The sequence below is a fragment of the Amblyomma mixtum genome, chromosome 3 (assembly GCF_055824585.1).
Source record: "Amblyomma mixtum isolate Tamu chromosome 3, ASM5582458v1, whole genome shotgun sequence".
NCBI classification, from domain to species: domain Eukaryota; kingdom Metazoa; phylum Arthropoda; class Arachnida; order Ixodida; family Ixodidae; genus Amblyomma; species Amblyomma mixtum.
Window position 1 is genome coordinate 250,393,445 of NC_143014.1, and position 25,907 is coordinate 250,419,351.

The 25,907-nt window shown below is 47.4% G+C and overlaps 1 protein-coding gene across 1 annotated transcript; it reads left to right on the forward strand.

The window, feature by feature from the left end:
- Positions 1-306: 306 nt before the first annotated feature.
- On the forward strand, positions 307-14,788 carry LOC149354313 (carboxypeptidase M-like). Its single transcript, XM_089575958.1, has 8 exons — positions 307-520; positions 5,809-5,906; positions 6,564-6,736; positions 8,824-9,011; positions 11,148-11,327; positions 11,496-11,648; positions 14,008-14,150; positions 14,663-14,788. Exons 1-8 carry the CDS (start codon positions 307-309, stop codon positions 14,786-14,788), a joined length of 1,275 nt encoding a protein of 424 aa, XP_089432084.1.
- The last annotated feature ends 11,119 nt before the right edge of the window (positions 14,789-25,907 follow it).

The following is a 25,907-nucleotide window of genomic DNA, read 5'->3' on the forward strand; positions in this document are numbered from 1 at the left end:
GTGCCCATAACGGATGGCCTCCAGCCAACGGCTTTCACCGACTGTCACGACCTCGCGGTTAATCCGTAATTAATCTCGTGTCACGCTAGCATGGCAAGAGAGTAATCTAGTGTGACTTAGGATTAACCGCTGATTAACCGCGACGTGAACTGGCCGCCTCGTTCTTGAGTTGCATCCAATTATAGAAGTGTTCCCTTAACATAGCACTATTGCAGCACAAGCTGGATGAATGATGCGCAGTAGCGTGCCCCGCTTCACCAACATTCCCTCTTTCTATGCGCAGGAGAAGCTAGAACGCCCGTCGCGATGGCGTCCCGCAGCCTGTTCGCGTCTGCTCTGCCCCTACTGCTCGCGTTCTGGCTGCGCGCAGTGGTCGTGCAGGCAGTTGCTTCCACGGGAGAGGGTACCCCGGGGGAGCTCACCTACTACGATCACGACGAGATGACCGCCTTCCTGAAGAACGTCAGCGTCAACAACCCCAACTTTACTCGGCTCTACAGCATCGGGAAATCCGTGGAAGGTACTCTCGGGCCGGAATGAAACGCGAACACGGGAACGCGTGGCCTGTGGCTAATTTTGGTACAGCGCGCGCCGTCTAGCAGCGTCCGCGATAAGCTGCTGACGTGTGCACTGGGTTGGTGGCTTCTTCCCTATGCAGCCTTTGCTTGACTTGCCGAGTTTGGCAATCCCCGTCTAGCACCGGCATGGCCCCAGCCACATCGCTTTGAATCCGACGTCATGACTCCGGTCCCGGCTAGCAGGATGACGATGTGGTTTTTGCTCCTCCTAACTACCGCGTTACTTCGTAGTGCAATGATGAAGCTTGACTGCCCAATGAGGTCGGTTATGATCGTGCAAGCGATATCTGCTTCGGCAGGATGCCGAAGGCTCAGGTCGATCTTTCTTGTGTGTATGCGTAAAAAAAAGCGACAATTTTAGTTAAACGTTCTGAAATGTCGCAGAGGCTATGACGGATGCCGTAGTAGAGGGCTAATTTTAATTTAGACCACTTAGGTTTCTTTAAAGTGCGCTTACATCGCACAGCGTACGGGCGGGTTTGTATCTCGTCTTAATTGATATACGACCGTCGCCACCTGGATCGAGCCCGCGACATTGGAATTAAAAGCCACTTGTCAAAGCCACTGAGGTGCCGTAAAAAAAGTTTCCCAATTTAATTTAGTTTTTTTACTCTTAATTAATTATTTCACTCCTTTATTCACAGCACAACTGAAATTGCACAAGCAAGTGAATTGCACAAATACTGCACAAATGAAGTTTTACTAAAATGTATGTGATGCAAAAACTTACACAGACATCACGCCGAAGCGGCCGTCACTAGCACGTTCATGACAGAGTTCATCCGGCAGTCTAATGGGGGAGAGATAACGCGGTCATCAAAGAAAGAGAAAACCGCAACGTCATCCCACTCGCCCAGATCGTGGACTGGCGAGTGTCGGTATCGAGGCAACACGGCTAGCGCCATGCTGGAGCTAGACGGGGATTGCCAAACCGCGGCAAGTCGAGCGAAGGCTGCACTTCTAGGCACAATAGCTGCACACAGGGCGGCTGGGGAAGAAGCCACCAACCCAGTGCACACGTCAGCAGCTTATCGCGGACGCTGCTAGACGGCGCGCGCTGTACCAAAATTAGCCACAGGCCACGCGTTCCCGTGTTCGCGTTTCATTCCGGCCCGATAGTACGTGTGCATGAGAGGCACTACATCTTCGCTTAAATAGACACTGAAGAGAAGTTCATTAGATTTTAGTTCTCAGCAAAAATCTGTTTTATGGCTTTTTAACGAAATAGCGTTCAAGGTCCCGTTGCCAGAAAATGCGGCGTCGGCGTTGTCGTCGCTGTAAGCGAAAAATCACGACCATGACACTGGCAGGTGGTGCACGGAGAAGAACCTAGCTACGAGATAGCTGTGCCTCCTAGGTCACGTGACCTCGTGGCGTCATCACAATCTGCCCACCGGATAGTGAGCGAGCTCCCTACCGTGGCAGTTAAATTGACGACTGGTCGCGATCTGGGGCCACACAAGGCCCACCGCTGAGAGCATCTGCCATCGCAGGGCAAGTGGTGCATGGAGGGGTATGATCTCTTTACTATTAAGGCGAAAGCCTTTAATGCCTCATGCTGTCGTTAGCAATCCGTGTCGGCAGCCGTGTCTCCGTCCGTGTCGGCAGCCGTGTTGACAGATGTGTCCGCGTTTTGACGGGTGTCCACCGAGATATGAGAGACAGTTACTGCGTAATTTCCTTTCCTCAAATACAATTTTCAGTTTCTTCATGACGGCCCCTCTTTCTTCTTTCACTGCCACTTCCTCCCTTCCTCTACGGTGCGGTTAAGGTGTCCACCGAGATTACTGAGAATTACCGCGCCATTTCCTTTCCTGAAAAAGCGTTGCGTTCAAAGGGCCCGGCATCACGCCGAACGGATGGTGGCGTTCCGTGGACTCCCTGGCAGCGCTACAACACGCTGTCGCGTTCCACTCCTAAAGGCGAAGCTTAAGCGCCATTAATTAGCAGTCAATTAGTACTGAGTGATTAGTCTGTAATTAGTCATTAATTAGTAATTTGTCATTACTTCGTCATCAATTATGTGTGACGTCATCCCGTGGTGACGTTACCAGTGTCACATAGGCAAAGTGGTGCGGAAAACGCTTTCGCCTCTACGCACTTTAGACAAAGTGCCCCCTGAATTTTTTTTTAATCGGCTTATTCAAAAGATTTAGGAATTCGTCCATATAGTCGTTCCTAATTGTTTTGAATGAGCCCTGCTCCTTTTCCAAAGATGGTACACGAAAGAGTGTATTAAAAGCTTTTAATCAACTCGGAAAAGGGCTCACTTATACTCATTAGCTTCCTGCGGAAAGAAAGCTTCAGTTTTTATATTTACGTAAACAATTCAAAGAAAGGCATATGTGTGCTGGGCGTATTGCTCTCGTGCAAAAAAAAAAAGAGCTCTTGCCTTACGACTCGGCCCATTCAAAAATAGTAAAGAGAGGCATAGCAACGCTCTGCTTGGATTGAGCGCTTCGGAGATCGTGTGTCCATGAAATGCAAGCAAGTTTTGATCATCAGTTGCAGAGGCCGTTTGCAGCTGGTTTCCCTGAGTGGTGGCTGTGACTGAATCGCTTTTGAGGAAAATGAATGGCTATAGGCAGAAGTGGGCAAAAAACCGTTCGCGAAACATTGGAGGCTTATTTCATCAGAAAAGCAGGACAAGATTGTGTCAGTGACAAATCCATTCTCTTTCGCACCTCCTGTGTAAAATTTGTGCGTGCGCATTTCTAAGCTACCTTGTACCTCTTGTACGGTGGCGTCTGCTCAATTCAGAGAACATACGGGATGTTTCAGTGAACAATTTCACAAATTTTCAAGAAAAAAGGGCTTTTTGGGGTAAAAATATGGCTTTTGAGGCATAGTATTGACGAATGCCGAAGTAGTAAGCTGCTTAACTAATTTTTAATATTAAAGATTTTAACTAGCACAGTTGGGCGCCTAGTTGCAAATAGAAATCTGTAGCAGGTCGTTAGTACTAGCCATATAAGTTTTCAGAATTTCGAGAACACGATGACCCTCGCCGCTGTGGCTCGACAAAATTTGGTTGCATCGCACGAACATGCATGCGCTTTCGAAAGCGTGCAGGCAAAGTCGCCCCTCCAGTGCACTTAACTAGTCAAAAAAGCCAAATTTTCTCGAGCCGCAGCGCCAAGGGCAATCGCATTTTTGAAACTCTAAAAACCGATATGGCTATCACTAATGATCGGCTACAAATCTCTAATTGCAACCGGGTGCCTATCTGTGATAGTTAAAAATTTAGTCATTAAAAATTAGTTAACCAGCTTAAGCGATTCTCCGATTTTCTGCTGCCTGCCAAGACTGGTAATACCATTCCGCAAAATTCATATTTTTACCCCGAAAAGCCTATTTTCGAAAATTTTTAAAATGTTCGCTGAAACGCTTAAAATATAATGGCTGAAAACTCTCTTCTGGTCGAAGTTATATTAAAGAGGCCACGCCTCATCAAAAGACTGCGAGAGTTTGATTTAGGCGTTTTAAAAATTTGATCCTAAGCCAAATTGCTATGAAATATCCTTGAAGTGCGGCAGAGTTCTGATTTGCATCAGATAGGCTCATAGAAGCCACGGGAAGGCGCAAACTTATTCACAGTTTGATTTATTCACAAAGCGACAAGCAAAAACGAGGTTCCAAAGTATTTACTGATATTGTGCCATTATCCTAAGTAAAGTGGTAACCTCGTGCACTCATTTCGTAGTCGGATTCATGGTCGTTACTTTTTATAATTTACAATATCCAGCAATGCTAACTTCACAAAACATGGCCTCAATTAGAAAGTTGTTTTATAGTTTAATGCAAAGTAATACGACACTTTATTCCTGATGTAAAATTACCATGTACTAAAGTTCTTTCAGGTAAAGTTTCAAAAAATCATCGATGGTGTTTGTTTCTAAATCAGTAAAAGTTTGCCATTTTCCAAAAAATTTAAATTCCAGAAGATTTAGACACTTAAATAGAAAAGCACTTCCCTTCTTGAAGCGCGAATTTCCCCTGACCGTAATATAAAGGAGCGGTATATATTGAGGAAGAATTTCAGCGTAAAGTCCTTACTCGTTCTTGTCCTACTATCGACCTGAAAAGTGCTACTCTTGGCAGGTATAACTTTTTGAGGGATGTTTCCGATGTTTTCGCTGAAAAGTTCCTAGATTCAATTTTTTTTTGTTACTCCAGCTCACAGATAAGCTATCATATAATTGCGGAAAAATTATTCAGGTTCCACAATGTTGCCGCGATGTTTGTAGTGTTTGTTAGTTCATTCTTCAAAGCGGCCGGCACACCGCTTTATCGCTTTGTTTGTGATGCAAGACGCGCCTAGATTTATCTCGATTGATCGCATCCAGGCGTAGCCGATTCTACTTTGTGCTTAGTAACTTTCCAAGCTTTAGCTCGAAAGTTCGCTATCAGCTTTAAAAAGAGCATGGCCCAGAGCGGCCGGCATTCTGTTCGCCGACCGCCCAGCACGCTTGTTGCTACGCCGCCGCCGAGTGATTCAGTTCTTTGCGGGCGCAAGTCGGCCTAAGTAAAGAGTTTCGTTTGGAAGCCATTCTCACTGTTTTCCTGTTCGCCGGGCTGCAGTCACCACTACGTGATAATATCCTAGTTTTGGTTCTGAGGGTAAACAAACTTGCGATTTCGCGAAATAGCGAAAGCGACGTTTTCAGCCAGTTTTGGTGTATGACATTTTGGCAAAAAACTACAGGTTTTTGCAAAACTAAGGATCATTCCTTTCTGTCGACACATTGGCCCACCACATTTAAAAATTCCACTGAAAAACAAAAAATGGTCATATACTCTCGGTCACCGTCCTTAACACACCCATAAATAGGAGTTAGCAGCCAAGATAGCTCTTTGTACTCGCAAGGTTTGAAAATCAAAGATGGCCAAATACACGCCCCAACGTCAGAAATAGGCCTTTAGAGGGACTATAGCTGCAAAGGGAGCGATTTCCGCGAGTTCGCTCGTTCGCACTCACATTTAGCAACGGGACGGATGCAAACAAGGAGAAAATAAAAATTTGCTCGAAATTCGGTGTCTAATACGACTAAGCATGCGGCCGCACCCAATGTGAGCATAGAATCAAAAGATATTCGTTGTTCTTACTCCGATTTTGCATGAGTACGCCGGGATCGAATGGCAAATTACCGTGAACGAGCAGAGTGCTTAACTTTCAGTATGACTTCAGCAGTTAGCTCGCCATGGCAACTCTACCCTCTCCGTGTCGCAGGACGTGACCTGTGGGTTCTCCTGGTCACCAAGGACCCGGACGAGGAGCCGCTGCTGAAGCCCAACGTAAAATACGTTGCCAACATACACGGTGACGAGGTAAGTCCTCTATCAGATTCTCTTTCTGCTGTTGCGTCGCATTCCATTGCGGCGCTGTACTATCTTATTCAACTGAATCGTTCCCAGAGTAAGAATCGTCGAACGAAATGAAGCTATGACAACGTAGTCAGGTTGCATATCATTGTAACAACGTTGCAGAGATTTCTCTAGCAGTTCACGTAACTGATGCAAGATACTTTCATTATCACGGGTGCATGAAGGAAGAGTGACGTCAAACAGGTAGGAACTGGTGTCAGCCTTCAGCTTGATCTCTATTACTGCGCTGAAAGAGGAAGAAAACTATGCTCCGGTTCTTTTTACCAAGCTGCGATGAGAACTACCTGCAAGGGTCAGTTGGTATGCGCTTTTGAACTTTAAAATTGACGTTTTTTTCACAGGTTTTTAAGCTATATAGCTTCGATAAATGTAAAACAATGCCGGTAGGGCCATGTGAGTCCGAGAAGAGCAGTCTGCTCGTGAAAACTTGTAAGAAGGCTCAAGCCCTCGAATCGCAGTCTCAACTGTACAAGCGTTTTTTGCTCTTCTAAGCGGCGAGACGGCGAGGTCAGAATTCAGGCCGTACACCTGCACCGAAGAAGTGAATTTCCAGACAGCCTCTCTGATGTTTCAACCACTGCGCACGCGTCTATTGCGCAGACGGTGGGCCGCCAGATGATGGTGTACCTGATCTCGCACCTGCTGACTCGCTACGAAGTCGACCCGTACGTGCGACACCTGTTGGACGACACGCGCATCCACATCATGCCCAGCATGAACCCCGACGGATTCGCGATGTCCAAGGAGGGCGTCTGCAACAGCTTCCAAGGACGGTACGCCCTCACAAAAATTTGTTTAAACAGTCTATCGACTGTCCATAGACTTCTGTCTATAATGCCTCTAAGTACTCCATTGACAAATCCTAGGGAGCAGTCTATAAACAATACAAATGCTATAGACAGTCGATAGATAATCTATAGATTTATGGCCGTGCACTTTTAGAAGACATTTGTCAATAGACAGTCCATAGACTGTATCGACAAAAAGAAATATCTATAGGAAGGCAATAGAGTTAAGAAGTCTATACACTCTCTATAGACCATTTTTATAAGGGCGTGGCCCTGATACCTAGAAAATCCAGCGTCGGCGTTGTCGGTGTTGTCAGCGAAAAATCACGAGCATGACTCTGGCAGGTGGTGCCCAGAGAGCAACCTAGGAGGCAGGTGGGTCACCTAGGTCACGTGACCTGGCGGCGTCATCCCAACCTACCCACCGGAGAGTGAGCAAACTGCACACCGTGGCAGGTGACAGATAAACTTATGATTGAAATCTCGGGAAGAGCAATCTGGGTCGCACAAAGCCCACCGCTAAGAGCCCCTGCCATGGCAGGGCAATGGCGCATCGCTTAACGGCTGCACCATTGCGCCGGGAGAGGTATGAAGACTCCCAGGGATCTACGAATGTAAAGTAGAGAACGACCTTCTGCGTATATTTTCAAATAACCCATTGCGCTATCCCGACATACCCTTAAGGCGGAACTAAGGTGTCTCCTCCATTTTTTACCCTAATGACGGAAAGCCCATATAAGGCGTGTACTAGATTTCAGCTAAACTTTGGTAAGAGCTCGCCCATATGAAGCTCTGCAACCAGTGAACCGGCAGATAAGAGTGGGTAAACTTTGACCCCTGTATTCCAAGGTCGACACTCCTCCACGAGCGCCATGATAACAAAAACGGGTGAGTACTGAAGCAGCGCGAAGTTCGTGGCGAATGACAAAAAAAAAAAATGTCGGAACTTCGTAGCTCGGGAGGAAACCACTACATCAGTGAGCACGCGATTGTACGAACACAATGGGTATGCGCCTTTTTTACGTTAACATGTGTTGGAAAACTTATTCGGCCCTTATCTCCATGCTCTTCCGCGGACAGAGCTATCCCTCCATTTACCCGACAGGCTGGTGTTGCGTCGTGGTGAAAACGGCTTTCATCGAAGGCTTACGCATTACCGGTGTTTTGCATATCCGCGTCAATAAGTGAAGAGCGCCGCGTGGATAACGGTTTAATCAGGCAATAAGCGACCATGTAAAGGAACTGCCAAGCAGTGCGAACGGCCGATTGAGTCCGTGGAGAGGGAAAGACGAGAGTGAGTTATATGCCCGATGAGCAAACCGATGCAGGTATGCGGTTTTCAACGAGAATGAAGCCGCACAATCGCGACTGCCTGGGAACAGCTCGGTGGATGGCAGCTGCCGTCCCGTTACGTAAGACCAAGACGCCAACCCGTGTCATACATGCTGTACCAGAATCTTGACCTGCTACATAACCCTCACATTCATCTCGTGCACTTATCTGCGTTTCTGAGATACGTTTTCTTGAAGAAACGAAACTTCTGCCTGTCATTCTCTCACCAAGTCACTTGCCTTGTGTTGTACTAAAACAGAAAACCGAAGGTTGCGGCTCCGGAGTCTCTAGACGGAAAATCGGAAACCTACCTACGCTTGCTAGGCGTTAGTGAACTTCGTTCCACTTCTTTGTGAGCAGCTACTTTAGGCGTTCTCTGGCGATGACACGAAGTTTTCAGGGTGATGGTAAAAATTGAACGGATAAGTTTTCCAGATGAATCGCAAGATACAAGAAAGTATATGGACTCGACAGAGCCTCACTGCGGTTACCATGCTTACTTAGAGCTCAGAAATCGCTCCATCCATAAAGTTTTTGCTACGTTCATTTAATCAGTGTGACTCACTGAGCAACAGTGACCGTTGAGGTATGCGGGCTCCTACATAAAATACGGCTTTACAGTGAGCTTGGAGCTTGATTCGAAGTTCACATTGTCTTACAGCACCGCTTCACCGATGTCTCTACCAGCACAAGTTCTCTCCCTTCTTAACCTTTAACACGGCGCGCTTACCGGGACGCAGGGAGAACGCCCGAGGCCTGGACCTGAACCGCAACTTCCCGAACCGCTACCTCACGCAGAAGGACGAGGAGCAGCCGGAGACCGAGGCAATGAGGCGATGGAGTCAGCAGATTCCCTTCGTGCTGGCTGCGACTCTCCATGGGGGCGTGGTGGTCGCCAGCTACCCTTACGACGAAGCCGCCGACATCGGTACGCACTCGGCGATGCATCGTTACACGGCTGCCTCTTTCAGGTTCTTGGAAGATGTCTGCATGACCAGCGCCTCTCACCGATGATTGGTTTATGGGGTTTAACGTCCTAAAGCGACTCAGGCTATGAGAGACGCCGGGCTCCGGAAATTTCGACCAACGTGCTCTTCTTTAGCGTGCACTGACATCGCACATTACACGGGCCTCTAGAATTTCGCCTCCATCAAAATTTCACCGCCGCGGCCGGGATCGAACCCGCGTCTTTCGGGTCAGCAGCCGAGTGCCATAACCACTGAGCCACCGCGGCGGCCCTATCACCGATGAGTCGATGACATTGTTTAAAGTGGTGGGGGATGGACGTTCCAAGACGCTACAGTCGGATACAACTCAAGAACAAACCGGCTTTTCTCCGATAAACCAAACCCTTCCAGCCGATGGCGTCGGCCTATTCTCCTGAGCCTGTTACATTGCTTTGGTTTATGGGGTTTAACGTCCCAAAGCGACTCAGGCTATGAGCGACGCCGTAGAGAAGGGCTCCGGAAATTTCGAACACCTGGGGTTCTTCAACGTGCACTGACATCGCACAGCACACGGGCATCTAGAATTTCGCCTTCAGCGAAATTCAGCCAGCGCGGCCGGGATCGAACCCGCGTCTTTCGGGTCAGCAGCCGAGTGCCATAACCACTGAGCCACCGCGGCGGCCCTATCACCGATGAGTCGATGACATTGTTTAAAGTGGTGGGGGATGGACGTTCCAAGACGCTACAGTCGGATACAACTCAAGAACAAACCGGCTTTTCTCCGATGAACCAAACCCTTCCAGCCGATGGCGTCGGCCTATTCTCCTGAGCCTGTTACATTGCTTTGGTTTATGGGGTTTAACGTCCCAAAGCGACTCAGGCTATGAGGGACGCCGTAGAGAAGGGCTCCGGAAATTTCGAACACCTGGGGTTCTTCAACGTGCACTGACATCGCACAGCACACGGGCATCTAGAATTTCGCCTTCAGCGAAATTCAGCCAGCGCGGCCGGGATGGAACCCGCGTCTTTCGGGCCAGCAGCCGAGCGCTATAACCACTGAGCCACCGAGGCGAGTTTGAGCCTGTTAGCGTGACAATGCATATAGTGCAGGGAGGGGACTATCCCCGACAATGGAGGGAGACGGCTATCGCCTTTCATCCGCCACTCCCTGCATTATCAAGCGAGAAGGCTCAAGAGAATCGGCCGACGCCATTGGCTGGAAAGGGGATGCTTTGAGCGGGAAAAGCCACTTCGTTCTTGAGTTCTATCCGGCTATAACAGGTGACAAAGTAGAGAGAGAAAAGTCACTCTTTTCTTTATGTGCGCTAGTACTACGTCCGTACCTAGCTAAATAGCCGTTATGTGTCGTGGTGAAGACTCGTGGTGTCCTCGTGAAGTCGGAAAAGGCCGTTTTGCGGCAGATGCAGCCACGTGGGAAGGACGAGGCCCATGCACGCCAGCTGCAATCAAGTAGAAGGGACAGCAGCGTGCCTACTGCAGCCTAGTGAAAAGAAGGCCAACTGGTTTCGTGGCAGCTGCAGCAAAGTGCAAAGGCAGGAACCGCGCTGCGCTAGCTGCCGTTTACATCGCCTGTAAAACTGTAATAGGTAACCTATCTCAAGGAACCATACAGCTTGTGCTAGCGGAACTACGTAGCATTTTTTTAAATAAGTAAATCGATGCTTAATTTTTCTCTAGCTTACACGGAAGGCCCGAGCAGATTTTCGCGCCGGAAAAGATTTATAACCTTGGAGAAGCAGATTATTTTGAGGTTTAACTGGCGGTTAGACTTCTTGATGCTGAAGACAAAGAAAACAAGAGGTGCAGACGCGGATGCTCAGCTGAACGAGTAAGGCGCCTGAAGTAAATTTTCTTTTTTCTTGACCTTTGTCAATGTTGTCCCTTCGTCTCTTTAAGTGCATAACTTCCCCTGAAGTATTATGTGTTGTAGGGGAGGGGGGGGGGGGGGGGGTTGGAAGGGCGGAAGAGATTGTCCAGTGTCTTCACGACTGCCCGCCAATGCACGATTATATGAATTCTGCCTTGCTTTATCCGTGCAAGGAGAGTTATCTTTTAGCAAGCGCGCACGACACTATTTTTTTTCGACTTCCTCTCAGAGTTCACACACTTAGAACGCAAGCCTTCGGTGACGCCGGACGACGACGTCTTCAGACACCTCGCCAGCGGGTACGCGTCCAATCACGCCAACATGCACCTGGGGAATGCCTGTCCTTCAGAAGGGATGCCGTCCTTTCCCAACGGCACTACTAATGGGGCAGCCTGGTACGACTTCTCAGGTACGTCCCACTCAGTAGTTTCTTATGTCTCCAGAACGTCGCCTGTTGCGTTTCGCACTGATCTGGCGATTCCAAGGATTTGAGGGAAACGACTCTGACGGTGAAACGTGCTCCGCCTTCACCGGGTTGACTGCGTCTTTGTCTCGGGACATCCTTGCACACATGCAGGCAGCATGTCAGACTACAACTACGTGTGGGAAGGATGCATGGACGTGACACTGGAGATCTCCTGCTGCAAGTTCCCGCCTCGCCAAGAACTCGCCCGCTTGTGGGAGGAAAATAAGCAGGCACTCCTCGCTTACTTGGACGAAGTCCACAAAGGCAAGTGCTTCTCTCGTTCCCGTACGCAGACTGTGGACACCCCCCGCTGACGCAGTGGGCACGGACTTGTGTTATTGTCTATTGGGCGATAACGCGAGCTGTCGGGAATGTGAAACACCGTTGTCGCACCTTACACATTTCATTCCTCTCAAGGTGAACATCGCCTACTGTAGTTCGCGTGTTCCGAAAATCCAAGATGGTTTCCGACACCAAAACACTCTAATCTCTGCTATGAAAATATAGGTTTCGACTATCTAATGGTTCATAACGAATCTCTGCAAGAGCAGCACGAAAAATGAGACATATAAAGAAAACACTGAACAGTGCCTGTCTGTTCCGAGTGTTTTCGCAGCGTTTACTTACGCGAAGTGTTTTCTTCTCAGTCCCTTTATTTTTCGCTGGTTTTCATAAATGCATCGACTTCAGCTGAATAAGTTTAACCCGCCTTTAACTCGCAGGTGAGCTCCAGAAAAGTCAACCGAACTTGCACTGAACAAATTTTCCACATGATCGATGTACAATTTTCCTGCAGCTGAAGGCTTTGCACTCTTAGTTTTGTTTTTTTGTTTTTTCCCCGCGTGACTTCTGTGGGAAGCTGGCGGCACAAATGTTTCGTTCAAAGCTAAGTGGCTTTTCGTAAACGCAGTCAATGCCGGATCGTATGGCGTGCAACACAGGCATCAGTTGGCAGAGTCTGAGGCCGTATTAAGGCGCAAATGTTTAATGCCTCATCGTTGTCGACAGAAAGTTGTCAGCAGAGGTGGCACGCCTTTCGGTGGGTCGAAATTGTTATGACGTCAGAGTGCGCGGATTCGAAGTAATGAGGTCACCCACGGATGCCTGACGCCCCCTTTTGGAGCACACGAGAACTAATAAAACAGTTGTCGTCCGCTCCGAAAGGGGACGTATGGCGTCCGTGGGTGACCTCGTTACATACCTCATTACTGCGAACAGAGCCATGGATACCACCGAACTCTTCGAAGCAGAAAGAGAGTCGTGCTAAAGAAGCAGTCAAAGTCGGCATTCAAAGTGTGTAGTTGTAATGTGTAGTCAGAGTGTGCAGCCAAATAAAGCACTAGTACAGCACAAACAGTCTCGCAGTCAATGCCAAACAATGCGCCAGGAAACGCTTTCGCCTGCAGCACTTTCGAGAGCCAAAGTGCCCCCTGAATTTTTTTTATAAGCTGTCCGTTTATTTCGCGTACTTTCGGTCTTCTCTTAGTGGTCACTCAGATATACCCGCGGCTTTCAAGCGTCTGTGGAAAACGACCCGGTCGGTCATTGATTGGCTGGCGTCAAGACCTCAGCCTTGGCTGCCATTGACTAAGATGTGCAGCCACTGGTGACGTCCGGTCGTCGCCACCCAATGGCCGGGTCGTTTGCCACGTACGCTTGAAAGCCACGGGTATATCTGAGTGACGACTGACAGAATCATCAGTTATGAATAATCATTTCAACTTCATTTTGCAGATACATTTAAGTCATGAACAAGAGTCATCGATGTTCCATAAAACAAAGTGTTATAATCGGTGCCTACTGCCAGTTCTCAGGCACGTGGCCACAACTTGTAGTGAAAACGAATAACCTTGAGATGAGATCTAGGACAGCACAGCCAGTGACATAAAGAAAAAAAAAGATAGCTGTAGACAAGAGATTTAAAATGAACGACATGAGTTAGAGAAGTGCTACTTTATCATATCCTAAGCGGAAGGACCAGACTTCGGCAAACGTTGCCGTGACTAGAACAGATAAACTCCTGGTTTGAAAGAGTCTAACACCCATAAGCCATATTTCGTAGTTTAAAGCGGAGTGTATCTGATTTTGTTTGTGTATTTCGTTCTTAGTGACAGCCCTATTAAGCCATATTTCGTAGTTTAAAGCGGAGTGTATCTGATTTTGTTTGTGTATTCCGTTCTTAGTGACAGCCCTATTCTGCTTTGCTTGGAGATCAAAGTGGCCAGGTCTAGAATGGTCCGTAAATATATTTCAGCCACGTTAAAATGTCTGTCGAGCACTATTGCTGGAGAGTTTAGCCAGTTATATCAATATTAGGCATTGCGGTCGTCAGTGCATACATAATGTCATTACTCCATTGGCGAGTGCAACGTGTGAAGAAAAAAGTCAAGCAAGGTGGTGAGGTTAAGGAATTCGGATGGGTATAGTGGGCACAGATTCCGCAGTGTCGTTATAATGAAAGGAGACGACAACAGCATTTGCCTCCATGTGAGCTTACCTCGACTGTTGATAAGAACTGTCATAATGAGCAAGCAAAAGCCTGTACAATGACAAAGTACCCACATCCCCCCCTCCCCCACCTAATCTGCCTGCTGTTCTACAAAACTCAACCCTCTCTCCGCAGGCGTGCGTGGTATCGTGAAAGACGAAAACGGCAATCCCGTGGCTAAAGCGTCGCTGAAGGTCTACAACCGCAGAGCCAGTTTTAAGACTTCGTCCAGGGGAGAGTACTGGAGGATCCTCATGCCGAGCACGTACACGTTGAAGGTGATTGATTGATTAATTAATTAATTAATTAATTAATTAATTGATTGAAATTATTTTTAAAGAACATCCCCCATGCTCCTTGGTTTCGGTGTCTGTTGGCTTTCGTCATGTACCGAACACGCACTCAGTCCTCATTAATTATCTGTATAATTAAAACAGCAAAAGACAAAGCAATCACAGGCGAGTCGTAAGGAGCAAGATGACTATAAAACAGTGCGTTTGCCTTTTCTTTGCTGGTGATCGGATGCGTTATTCACGTAGCACTGGGTCATGGATGTGCACTATAGGCTGAGGCCGGTGCTGGCGCGGCATTTTACACTGTGTTAGAAACGCAGAGAGAGAAACCGATGTTCTTCAGCCCACAGCTTAAAACGGCACGTGGTTGAGGCCACGTGCTACTAAACTATATCTGCACGAAATAAGCCTAAGCTCTATCATTCCAGTACGGAAGCCTGATGCAGATCATCAGCCATTTGCATCGTCAACACCATGTTTTGTCGAATTTTATGCAGGTTTCTGCACAGGGGTTCAACGAGGCCGACGTGGACTTCAGCGTGCCAGAAGAGCGATTCACCGTTCTCAACGTGACACTCAAGTCAAAGCGCGAAGAATTTAAGTCGGAGGAACTGTTGCGCTGAGCCGGATCTCGGGGAAAAACAACGTAGACAACCACACGTCGGGTGTGACGGCAAGATGGCGGACACTGTGACGCTATTTTTGGGTGTGTTTCGATGCACCTCAGCGGCATTTACAAAGCAGAACAAAACAATCGTTCGCAACGAAACGGTGCTCATGTTAGTTCGTCATGTTGAAATGTTGAGTCATTTTGTTTCGCGTCTAATATATGTAAAGGGAAACCAAGGACAAATAAATAGTGACAAAGAGCATTCAGTGAAAGTGGAGTTTTCATAAAATAAAAAACGTCAATAATACCAAAACAGGTATCGCCATCATCGGCCTTCTTCGAAAGCAAACTGCGGTGAGTTCATCACAGGTTTTCGTGCGCGGATCCTTTCGGCGTGCTAGCCCTTACAACAAAGTTTTAGACAGTCTATAGAAAGTCTATACACTTCTGTCTATAAAGTCTATTGACTGTCTATAGAGAAATCCTAGAGAACAGTCTATAGGCAATACAAATGCCATAGACAATCTATGGATTTATGGCCATACACTTTTAGTAGAATTTTGTCAATAGACAATCTATAGACTATAAATAGACAAAAATCAATATCTATAGCAGGTCAATAGAGTCAATAAGAAGTCTATAGGCTGTCTATAGACCATTTTTATAAGGGAGGTAGATAGGCCACACCGCCGTTCACTTCCAAATGGTGATCACAGAGTTCTTTGCGGTCGTGACGTCACGAGTTTAAATCTAGAGGCGTAAAATGCTTTAAATGCAATTATCTCCGCTATAAACGCGTCTCTTGCCACCTAAAAAACTTCGCACAGCCAGAAAGAGTCCTAGAAGCTATTTTTACTCTCAACAAACATATCATTGAGGTATTCTAATTGTAGGCTCCGAATTTAAAGGAGCGAAAATCCTTCCCTGGAGCCCGTGCGCTTCATTTTGTGTTCTTCAGAAATTGGTGCCTTTAAAAAATGGCTACACTGCAGCTCTCAGTAGGACACCGTTTTCTGTGTGCAGGCTGAGCAACATCGCTTTGAATTCGCCCACGTAATACATGACGTTGAGCAGCTTCTCCTGGGGCAACCTCAAACGGCGTAGAATCGCACCACCTTTCCACACCGGCATAAGCTCTCTTCACATGGCTCTTCACGTCGGCTCAGTTATTGCCCGACTAACGAACGGTACTTTCGCCATAAAATGACGCTGTAAGATTGGCTTTATCTGAGGGCGCACCAATTGCATTGCGTGAACCTTTAAAGGACGCAAGTAAGCGCTGCCAGTAAGCTAGCACAGATAGGATACGCAGTCATGAGGCAACGCAAGCGATAAATACACCATAGGGAAAGGATGAACCCTCAGTGCTTTTGGTTAAGCAACACCGTGGAGAGGAGACAGAGGACACGTGTGGCGTTCGAGTTACGTATTGAGACGGCGCCGTACATTTCACATTCTATGTCAAGTGCATCTAGCGGCGGGTTGCTTCACGTTGCCTGTGTCTATCTGTATCCCTTACAAATAAAAGATAACCTGGTGCTCGAAATTGGCTCTGACTCCTCCAGATTCTTCCTTCGGAAAGGTTTTTGTAACTGCCACTGTCTTGTACGGACTATTCTCCCTTTTATGTCGTACAACCAGCAGTGCAGTTCCTTGCTGAATGTCCTTGTTGTCGACAAAAGTTAGCTTTATTGCTAGGTTGCTGGAATTCTGCGGATTTCCATCGATGAGCTGGCGATGAGCTGTACAGTAAACCTTACCCTCTGGCTCAAAATTCTGCACGCTTCTAAGTGCTACTCTCTGCTCTGTGGCATCAGACATCGTGTCTCTCAAAACTTCCCTACAGAAAAGTGAGATACAATCTACTGATGGCGTCGTGCGTCTGTCACAAAAGTCGCTGACTGGTCGTGAAGGGTATGACGTCCCACTGTCACGTAAATGCGGCGCGAAAAGTAAAAACAGAAAAACAAGAAGGGAGGGCAGTACCGGTAAAGAGCGAAACAAGCAGGTTGGAACAGGTTCTCGTAGGACTCACTCGCGCGCGATTCTGTGCGTGCAAATAAAGGTACGATGAGAATAGCAACATTTGCATGCGGTGAAAGAAGACGCTGACAAATAAACATGTAGCACCAACGTTGCTTCTAATGCAAGCGTCCACATATTCTTTTTTTACGAACAGCGCAAAGCAACGAAAGTCAGAAGAAAGCAAAGAAGAACCTCATTAAGTGATGATCTTGCAACCCTTCGCAGAAGCCTCCGTGAGCACAAATGGTGTTGAGGGATTGAATGAGCGTAACGCAGGTGATGACCCTGACCTCAGCGATGTGTGCGCGTTAACATAACAAAACGGGAGGGGGGTGAACAACACTGCGCGGTGAGAGAGGAGATGGCGTGCTTTGGATGAACGGCCGACTGCAGCACAAAGAACCAAAAAATGTTATTCTAAAGTATTCCGCTGCTACAAAGTGTGGCGCTCCAGCTAATGCGTAACGGCAAATCGTCGGCACACGGCAATCCACTGGCGTGATTCGAGTGAAAGATCATGCACAGATAATTTTACGTTTATGATGCCTTGCTACTTTTGTTTCACAACCAGATTATTGGGCAAAAAATAAAGAATGCATTGGGGGTGAAAACTTACAGCAATTGTTCTGTTACTTATCCATACTACGAACTCACTTGCGACCAGCTCAACCCGTAAAACTTCTTGGATGGGCCCCATAAATGGTGACGCTCGTGTTAGGAGGTAATTTTCATACTAAATACTGTATGGATATTTTGGTAGGGCATTATGTAACATAGTAAATCTGATAGCAGGACCACAGCGAAGTATCGGTCATATAGTTCCCATACCTGAAAGCGTGCGGGATTGTTGAGGTTGAATATGTTGGTAGCTGCTGGTGGAACTAGACCAGGTAGCACATAATGTCTTAAAAACGTCTTTTCTAAGAGCGTGTGGGATAATATGGATTACCGATAAGACATTTCGAAAGGGTATAAAAAAAATACCGATTTATTTGGCCTTGAAAATTCGCCTGGGATATGTGCACTCGAAAGCGTGTTTTATGTGCGCCTTCTTGAGGCTGAGATGTAGACGTTTGCTATTCAGGCAGGAAATAGCTCACGTGCGTTTTAAGGAGCGCATGCATAGCCTGCGATGGGTCAGTTGATAGGTGCACGAGCATACTCAAACTAGGGAATATGCGGCCAGCGTTGCAAGATGCTGCTACGAGCGGGCGGCCATATTCAACGACGTGTAAAAAGCATGGCGACAAGTTAATGTGCTAGCTTGCATGATCTGCATTTTTTTTTTGTCAATTATACGGAATATACTTTCTGTCTTGCCAAGATAACCGGCTCACCACGCCGGTACTCCCTTTTCTCTTTCTGAATAGAATAAAAAGGCGCAAAGGATTTATATGCCCTGGACCAAAGCTGACTTGGAAACGCGCAGCTGCTTTTTATTTGTCCATGTCGGCACTCAAAGCACAGCACGTATTCAGCACCTGATTCAAAGGGTTTTTAGACATATTTCCTATCATGCTTTTCGCTTACAGGGAAAATAATGCGAAACACTAAGTCAGGCCAGCTCAGGCTAGCTCAGGCTAAATCAGGCTAATCAGGCGGGCTAGTCCATCGCTGCACAAGAGCGCATCCTGAGAGTCATGGGAGAATAACGACGCTAGAATCCTCAGTGTACTTCCGCATGCATCGCTGTTTGTCAGTTTCTAAGCACTCCTAAGATTAGTGGTCGATGGACACTTGACAGACTCATTTCTTTGCCGCTTTTTTTCCTTTTTTCCCCTTTGTTCCCCTCCCCAAGTGTAGGGTAGCCAACTGGGCATCGCCTGGTTAACCTCCCTGCCTTTCCGTCCTTTTCTCTCTCTCTCTCTCTTAAAAGACTCGGAGTTGTATTCCCGTCTATAATCTAAGTTTTTAGAGCGTGCCCTCTGTCCCCTTGACGATGGTCGATGGACACTCGAAAAACATTTCTTTGCCGCTCTTTTTTCTTGTTAACCCTTTGTTCTCCTCCCGAAGTGTAGGGTGGCCTACTGGGCATCGCCTGGTTAACCTCCCTGCATTTCCGTCCATTTCTCTCTCTCTCTCTCTTTCTCTGCCTTTTCAGATTTGCCCTTCTGGATGCAGCCATGTAGTCTTCCTACGCTGGAGTATTGAAGGTATAGTAGTGCCGCCTAGTGGTGACAAAAAAAGTTGGCTGGGTTGCACAACGATACGGCCCTGCCTGTACTGCAGCGCGTGTCTCGCTGCCTTTCTGCGTCCACTCGCGCTCATTTCTCTCCCTTCGTGAGTGACAAAAAACTCTACAAATATGACGGACCTCACTGTGAGTCGGCTGTAATGTAATTTTTCAAGAAGAGCGCGGAGCGTGGCTCCCGACGAAATAATGAAAACACGCAACGTCGATCTCGCCTTGCAGCACTTCGTCTTGAAACATCATCACGATCGCTACTGCTGTGTGCGTCGTAGCCACGAACACTAATTCCAAAGTTCGGCTCTACCGACTTCTTTCAAAGCCCCCACGAAGCGGAGCTACAGTGCGACTTTGTAATCCGGGCCGTCATACAGCTGAAGACAGTGGTTCCGTATTGGTTGCATGCATTCGGATACAGGCAGGGTGATTTCCACTACCCAGCAGACGCACAGAGGACGCTTTTTAGCGCCGTTTTCCTGGCGCCCCATGAGCAGCGCAAAAGGCCTGTTGTCATGGGGCTGTGCCAGCAGCGTTCCGATTGGCGGATTTCACACAGGCAGAATACTGTGCACGCGTGAAACTCAACGAAGTTATAAACAGTGAAAAGGTCTATACCATATGGATGTGCATCTTTCTGAGCAAACGATCGCATTCGTATGTACTGTGCTTGCCGGCTGGAGTCTCGCGAAATGACTTCCCTCAATAGGCATCCGATGGTCTGCTTCGTCGTTCTGTCAAGTTTTAAAGGAGTGTTAATTATCTGGTAAGGGATGAATGTGTTTCCCTGCTAACAATTCATGTATGTAGTGAACCCAAAGTTCGGAACGCACGTTTTTAGCAGCCGATGAGTTGGTATTTCTCTGAAGCCAATTAGAAAGTGGGGCGCAGCACTGAGACCAATCAATTGTTAACTTAAGCCCGCGCCCTTTCTTAATAAACCTGCATAACTGACCAACAGCATGCACAACGACTATCTGCTGGTTGCTTTTTTTGCGTTTGTTTTATTCTAGGTGTTCCGTATGTATTTGAATGCTACGATAGGGGCTTTAGTACAGGTATGAAGTTGCTGCGTGGGCGTCGAAGGCGTTGCAATCGCGCTCTTTAACAGCTATGATGCTTGAAGAGGTACGCAGAACATAATATTGTGTTGCAAGCATGCGTCTAGTTGATTGAATGTTTACGATCTGTATGCGTCATTATGATGTATTTGGTTTGCGGCAAATGCTGAAGCACAGAACCTAGTGGTTTTCACTTTTAGTTATACTAGTCCGAAGTTGTCTCGGCCATGTTGTAGCTTTTGGACTCAGTTTGACAAATCATGATTTTAAAATACTAATGAGCGCATCAATTGTATTTGAGCACGTGATATGCGCCTTGGAGTCACAATGCAGTATGTTCAAAAGTTGTATACACCTGAATGACGCTTAGGTAAAGTCTTTATCGTGCACAGGTTCGTGTGCAGTGCAAATTTGTGCTTTGGGTTCTCGAACATAAGATACTGTTTTGCAGAACTGAGACAGCCCCGTGTAGAAAACTGATTGTAGCAATCGCATTGCAGACGCCTTAATGCGGATTCAGACGTCCATTCCCTTACAAAGGACAGATCCGAAATAGGGACACAGCACAACGCAGTTCCGTCCTGTGCAAGCACTGTTGTCATGAAAAAGATATCATGCACCAACCAGTCCAACTGTTTACCTTGTTAAAGTTGTATTCGTATTAGTTTGGTTTGGTTTATAGGGTTTAACGTCCCAAAGCGACTAAGGCTACGAGAGACGCCGTAGTGGAGGGCTCCGGAAATTTCGACCACCTGGGGTTCTTTAACGTGCACTGACATCGCACAGTACACGGGCCTCTAGAATTTCTCCTCCAAAGAAATTCTAGCCGCCGCGGCCGGGATCGAACCCGCGTCTTTCGGGACAGCAGCCGAGCACCGTAACCGCTGAGCCACCGCGGCGGCCGTATTAGTTAAGTCTTGATATTGTTTACTTGTAGACAAGATTTTCGGCGCCGTCAACATGACTCATTTTAGGTCATCTTTCGACCAGAACATTTCACGAGATATGTCACGCCCCTAAACCGCCCGTTCGAACTCGGGTCTTAGAGACATGCTCCATCTCTTTTGGTGCTACCTGTGCAGTGCTGCACTCATGGCAGTTCCTCTAGAGTGGCTTTAGATTAATATTGAATTGAAGGCAAATGTCCGTGGCACAGTTCTATCTCCATTCATATAGCACCTAGAAAAGGCTCGAGCTGCTACCGCTACCATTAGAAGTGCCGTAAATTTATGTTGAATCGAGGAAACCACCCCCATAATTTTAAAGCGTTAACTGTAATATTCGCATACTAAAGGTTTGGTTTGGTTTATGGGGTTTAACGTCCCAAAGCGACTGAGGCTATGAGAGACGCCGTAGTGGAGGGCTCCGGAAATATCGACCACCTGGAGTTCTTTAACGTGCACTGACATCGCACAGTACCGCGTTTGTATGAAACATTGTCATTCAAGTGGAACCAGTGGGTGGTACCATTGGTACACATATTGTGGACCATCTAATTGGCGTATAATGTTCGGAGTGGTATAAAACGATTCAGCGCGTTACGGAGCATAAGATTACTAGTCGAATCAAAGCGTTGCGCATCATGGGGGATTCGAACCGGTGACCTTTGGTTCCCCAAGCCGTGAGTTCTTGAAATTTAAAACATCCATTACGGCCAAACTAATTGGCGTCGGACATAACGAAGTGGCGTCAAATGATTTGTCGTCTTGCGCTGTATACGTAGTAGATATCCAGATATAACGAAAAATTTGTACCAGAGATAGCGACGATGGCTTATGACGCAGTATTCGTTCGATATTGCTAACTCCCGATACTCATACTCTCCCTCAGCGTTTTGCTCTGTTTTCGGTTCCTCCGCGGGAAAGATGCCCTGTGTAGACATGTATCCCAGCAAGCAACGTACCTCCCCATGTGCGCCTAAAAAGGATGAAATGTCCCAGTCCCAGTCAGCATTTATGAAACGTTTCCAGACCATATGTCACCACGTCTCTCTTCGGAGAGGCAAGCCGAGCCCTCCTCTTCGTCGTGTCCCTGACAGTGCGTAACAGAACATCGGAGACACCCAAACACTGCACGAAGAACATAGAGGGGTGATGAGGGTCCTGAATTATTCATCCACGCGACACCAGCCTGAGCGAAGACCGTGCGAATGCAGTATATAGTAGCGTGGCTTCTTCCCCCTTTAGCACCTTGGTCGCAAAGGGTAGGCTGGACGGAGACCACGGCGATATAAACTGGTTGGCCAGACTCTTTTTTTAGTATCCCCTTGTATCACAACCTACCTTCTTCATTGACTCAGCGGATAGCACTTCATCGGCGAAGCTGACGGCCACTTCACTGCCCAGGAGGCCTATGTGCGAATGTACTGACTGAAAACATAGGAGAAATATCGGGATGTGTTGTTGCTCTAAATGCAGTGGAATCAGGCACCATCTCTTCAAATCTAACCCATGCTCCCGAAGTTGAAATTTGGATCAGTACCGCCACGCACTTAGCCGGGCAAACTCAGTCTCAAGGGCGCCGTTTTCGGTTGTCGAGGAGGACACAACATTGGTACTGTAGTCATCCCATTCAGCTTTCAAAGACAGCATTTAAAAGGCCCCTGTGCTGGGTCGGAAAATTCAGTGCAACGAGTCAAAAGTTAAAATTTGCAAATGGTCTTCAAAAGTTTTTTTTTCTAAATGAATCAGTTATAACGAACTTATTTCCGCCAAAGGTGCGCTGCGCTTAGCTATAGAACAAGCAGTAGGAATGTTAGAAGCAAGACTGGGCTCCAGATGGCCAATGCAGATTTGAAGCACTCCGTTCTCTTTTAGGAAACGGAGACCCAAGGCAGAAAAAGTGTTAGGCGCCGAGTAAGCCCGAGACCCAGTCTTTTACGGAGGTTTTGGAGAACTCACCCGCTATCCGTCTCTCCTAGGCGACCAAGTTGCATCAATAGGCGCTGTGAGGCAAGGAGCGGAGAGGTAGCGATAACGACTCGAGAACTTATCGTTCGCCGCTGCGAATGGTAGATTCGTAGCCACTTGCGATGCACAAACATCTCTCCGTTCAATCTTTTGGTGTAGAACTTCAATACGATTAAAATAGGACCCGAAGGAGGAAATTAATCGCAGTTGGAACACGTGAGGCAGCTTACGATCCAAGACTGCGTGCAGCTCAACCACTGAGGATGGACGATTTTTTCATTATGTCCTTGCAATGCGTTTCTTCGAATGTGGGTTTTTTTTCTGTGTAATATTTAAGGCAATTCAGTCCACAGGTTTTCGCCATTCAAATGGGGAGGCAAGAACGGCACCAAGAAAGTGCGCGTGGCTAAATTAGCAGCATGGGAGCTGTTAGGGCACACACCTTCAGTTCTCACTGAAGTCACGGCGCCCGCCATTTATTGTCTGCGGAGCACTATCCGCTATCCAAGGGCCTGCGCCTCCACTTTCAAATGACAGATGGGCCTCGTGGAAACAGCCGTCATACTTCGTTTGATGCAGAATTGAAAACTTTGAGGCGTGTGATTCACGTGCGACGTTCATACCCAGCAATTGTGGACAAAAGCATTTTTGAACGGGAGCCAGTTTACGAAAGCAATTTTTTGGCATATTGTAAGATTTCAATATAACAATCAATATATCCACAGATATGCTGTCGGCATGCTTCCATTTTTTTTACTACTAACGTTTTCGTTACCATTAATGGCGTTTCCAAATGGTTTTCTATGGCAGTCTAAACTGCTTGAGCTACACAGTGCAAGAATGGACCATTACCCCTGATATTTTCATAACAGTACTTTAAATTTTTCAATATTGAAAATTTTTGTCCAAAAATGCCGAGCATGTTTAGCGCTGTTTTTCATCGCAAATGAGCACTGACATCTCGCCGAAACCTTCCTTCTTCTACCGGGTAGGTCTTGGCTGTTCTCTCCCGAGAACGTCACAACTGCTGCGGACACTGTTTCGCGGACACGTTTCGGTGACACGACCCTGCCGACATAGCCTAGAAATCCTTTCGCCTTAAAAACATCAACCAAAACCGCTAGGTTTTGTTCATTAGCTCGTGTGAGGATAAGCATCATGACCCATGCTGAATGTTCATTCGCTGTTGTGAATGATTGTTTCCCAATCCGTTTCCTCACCTAATAACGCGATCTTCTCGTCGCCAGCTGCCCAACTTCGCTTTCTCTAAACATAAATATGGCGTCTTCCCGATCCTGAAAACGCCATTATTGTTGCAGCGATGCTGAGCGTGTGTTCCCACTTTCTTCAACAGCGTACATCCGTTTTTTTCAATTCAAATTCAACACAGTGAAGTTCGCGGTGCTGTATTTTGTTTGCCGCATCCGGTCGCGTTAGTGGAATGCCCATTAGGTTTTTTTTTCTTGGGCCCTCCGCACAACCGCCGAGAAAGGGGTGAGCTCGACCCAGCGGGATACGGGGGGCGCCGTTACGGGAAAGGTCAAACTCCCCTCATGGGCGGAGTCGTTAGGTCGCATCCTGTGTGCACGTGTTTACGGCGAGTTTTTGTACCATGTCTGTAGCGGCGTGCTTATTGCCACACTAGCTGCAGGCATGAGGAGCGAAGATGATTAACAGATGGGTTGAAGTGGCTTTCCTGGAACTTGGGGCAACCGGACGTTGGGAAAGTGAGTGTTCGCGAAGCTCGCAGCAGGAAAGCATAATTATCCGAAATTGGTTTGGTTTGGTTTGGTTTATGGGGGTTTTACGTCCCAAAGCGACTAAGGCTATGAGAGACGCCGTAGTGGAGGGCTCTGGAAATTTCGACCACCTGGGGTTCTTTCACGTGCACTGACATCGCACAGTGCACGGGCCTCTAGAATTTCTCCTCCTAAGAAATTCCAGCCACCGCGGCTGGGATCGAACCCGCGTCTTTTGGGTCAGCAGCCGAGCGCCATAACCACTGAGCCACCTCGGCGGCAATTATCCGAAATCGTGATGGTGGAAAGTGTGCATATGTGTAAGGTGTCGCGATGAGTTACCTTCTTTCCCCAATCATTCATTGGTTTTATTATCCTTTCCAAATTGCTGATTTGTGATGTTTTCCTTTCCCCAATAAGTTATTGGATGGATGGTTGTACAGTACCTGATTGGTTATTCTCCCCGCCGAGGGCGGGGACATAGGGTTTAAAACCAGCTGTTTCGGCAGGACCGAGGGCTGGTTTCGTCGCATCGAGTCAGTCAAGTGTAAAAACGTTTTCTCCTTGCTTGTTTCTTCCTTTGTGCTTTTAATTGTTATAAAAAGTTAACCTCTCCAGAAGTGTCCTCTTGCAATGTGATCGAGCAATTCGAATCTGCAAGACGTCAAGAATCCTACAACATTATCATCAACCCAATTTCCCTCTACGAGATCAAGAGGGAATCTTAACTAACACATTCATTGAATTTACAAATTACCGAAGGACATAAAGCAGCTACGCTGAAAAATGTCTTCGTGTAGAAGGCATTGCTTCTTGAAAAAGAGCAGGCCAAATCACGGCCGGACTCGAGGGGGGCGCGCGCTCTTTCCTACGGCCTTCGCATTCGCCGCGGAAGCAATGCGAGTTTTTCTCCGGGGGTTACGCCGTCCGCCGCCGCCAGGGGCGCGACGACCCCACCGCTCGCGACCGCTCTCTCCTCGCCTGCTTCTGCGGCGGCGGACGGTGATCGCCTGGTTTCGTGCTGTTTCCCGCTGCTTCTCGCTGAACGACTCACCGAAACGAAAGGAAACAGAAAGCAAATGCTCTGCATGTCAGCCAAGAAGTTCACACGTAGAGCTTTTATAGCAAAATTCTGACGTTAGTATCAAAACGCGTACTCCGCGGCCCGGAATAGAACCCGCGTCGTCTGGCTCAGAGCTGAGCACTTTAACCA

Excerpts from the sequence above, each read along its gene's own strand:
- LOC149354313 (XM_089575958.1), top strand. The coding sequence starts at position 307 with ATGGCGTCCCGCAGCCTGTTCGCGTCTGCTCTGCCCCTACTGCTCGCG. Across the intron at positions 9,012-11,147 it reads CGACGAAGCCGCCGACATCG|AGTTCACACACTTAGAACGC; the intron begins GTACGCACTCGG and ends ACTTCCTCTCAG. Across the intron at positions 11,328-11,495 it reads AGCCTGGTACGACTTCTCAG|GCAGCATGTCAGACTACAAC; the intron begins GTACGTCCCACT and ends GCACACATGCAG.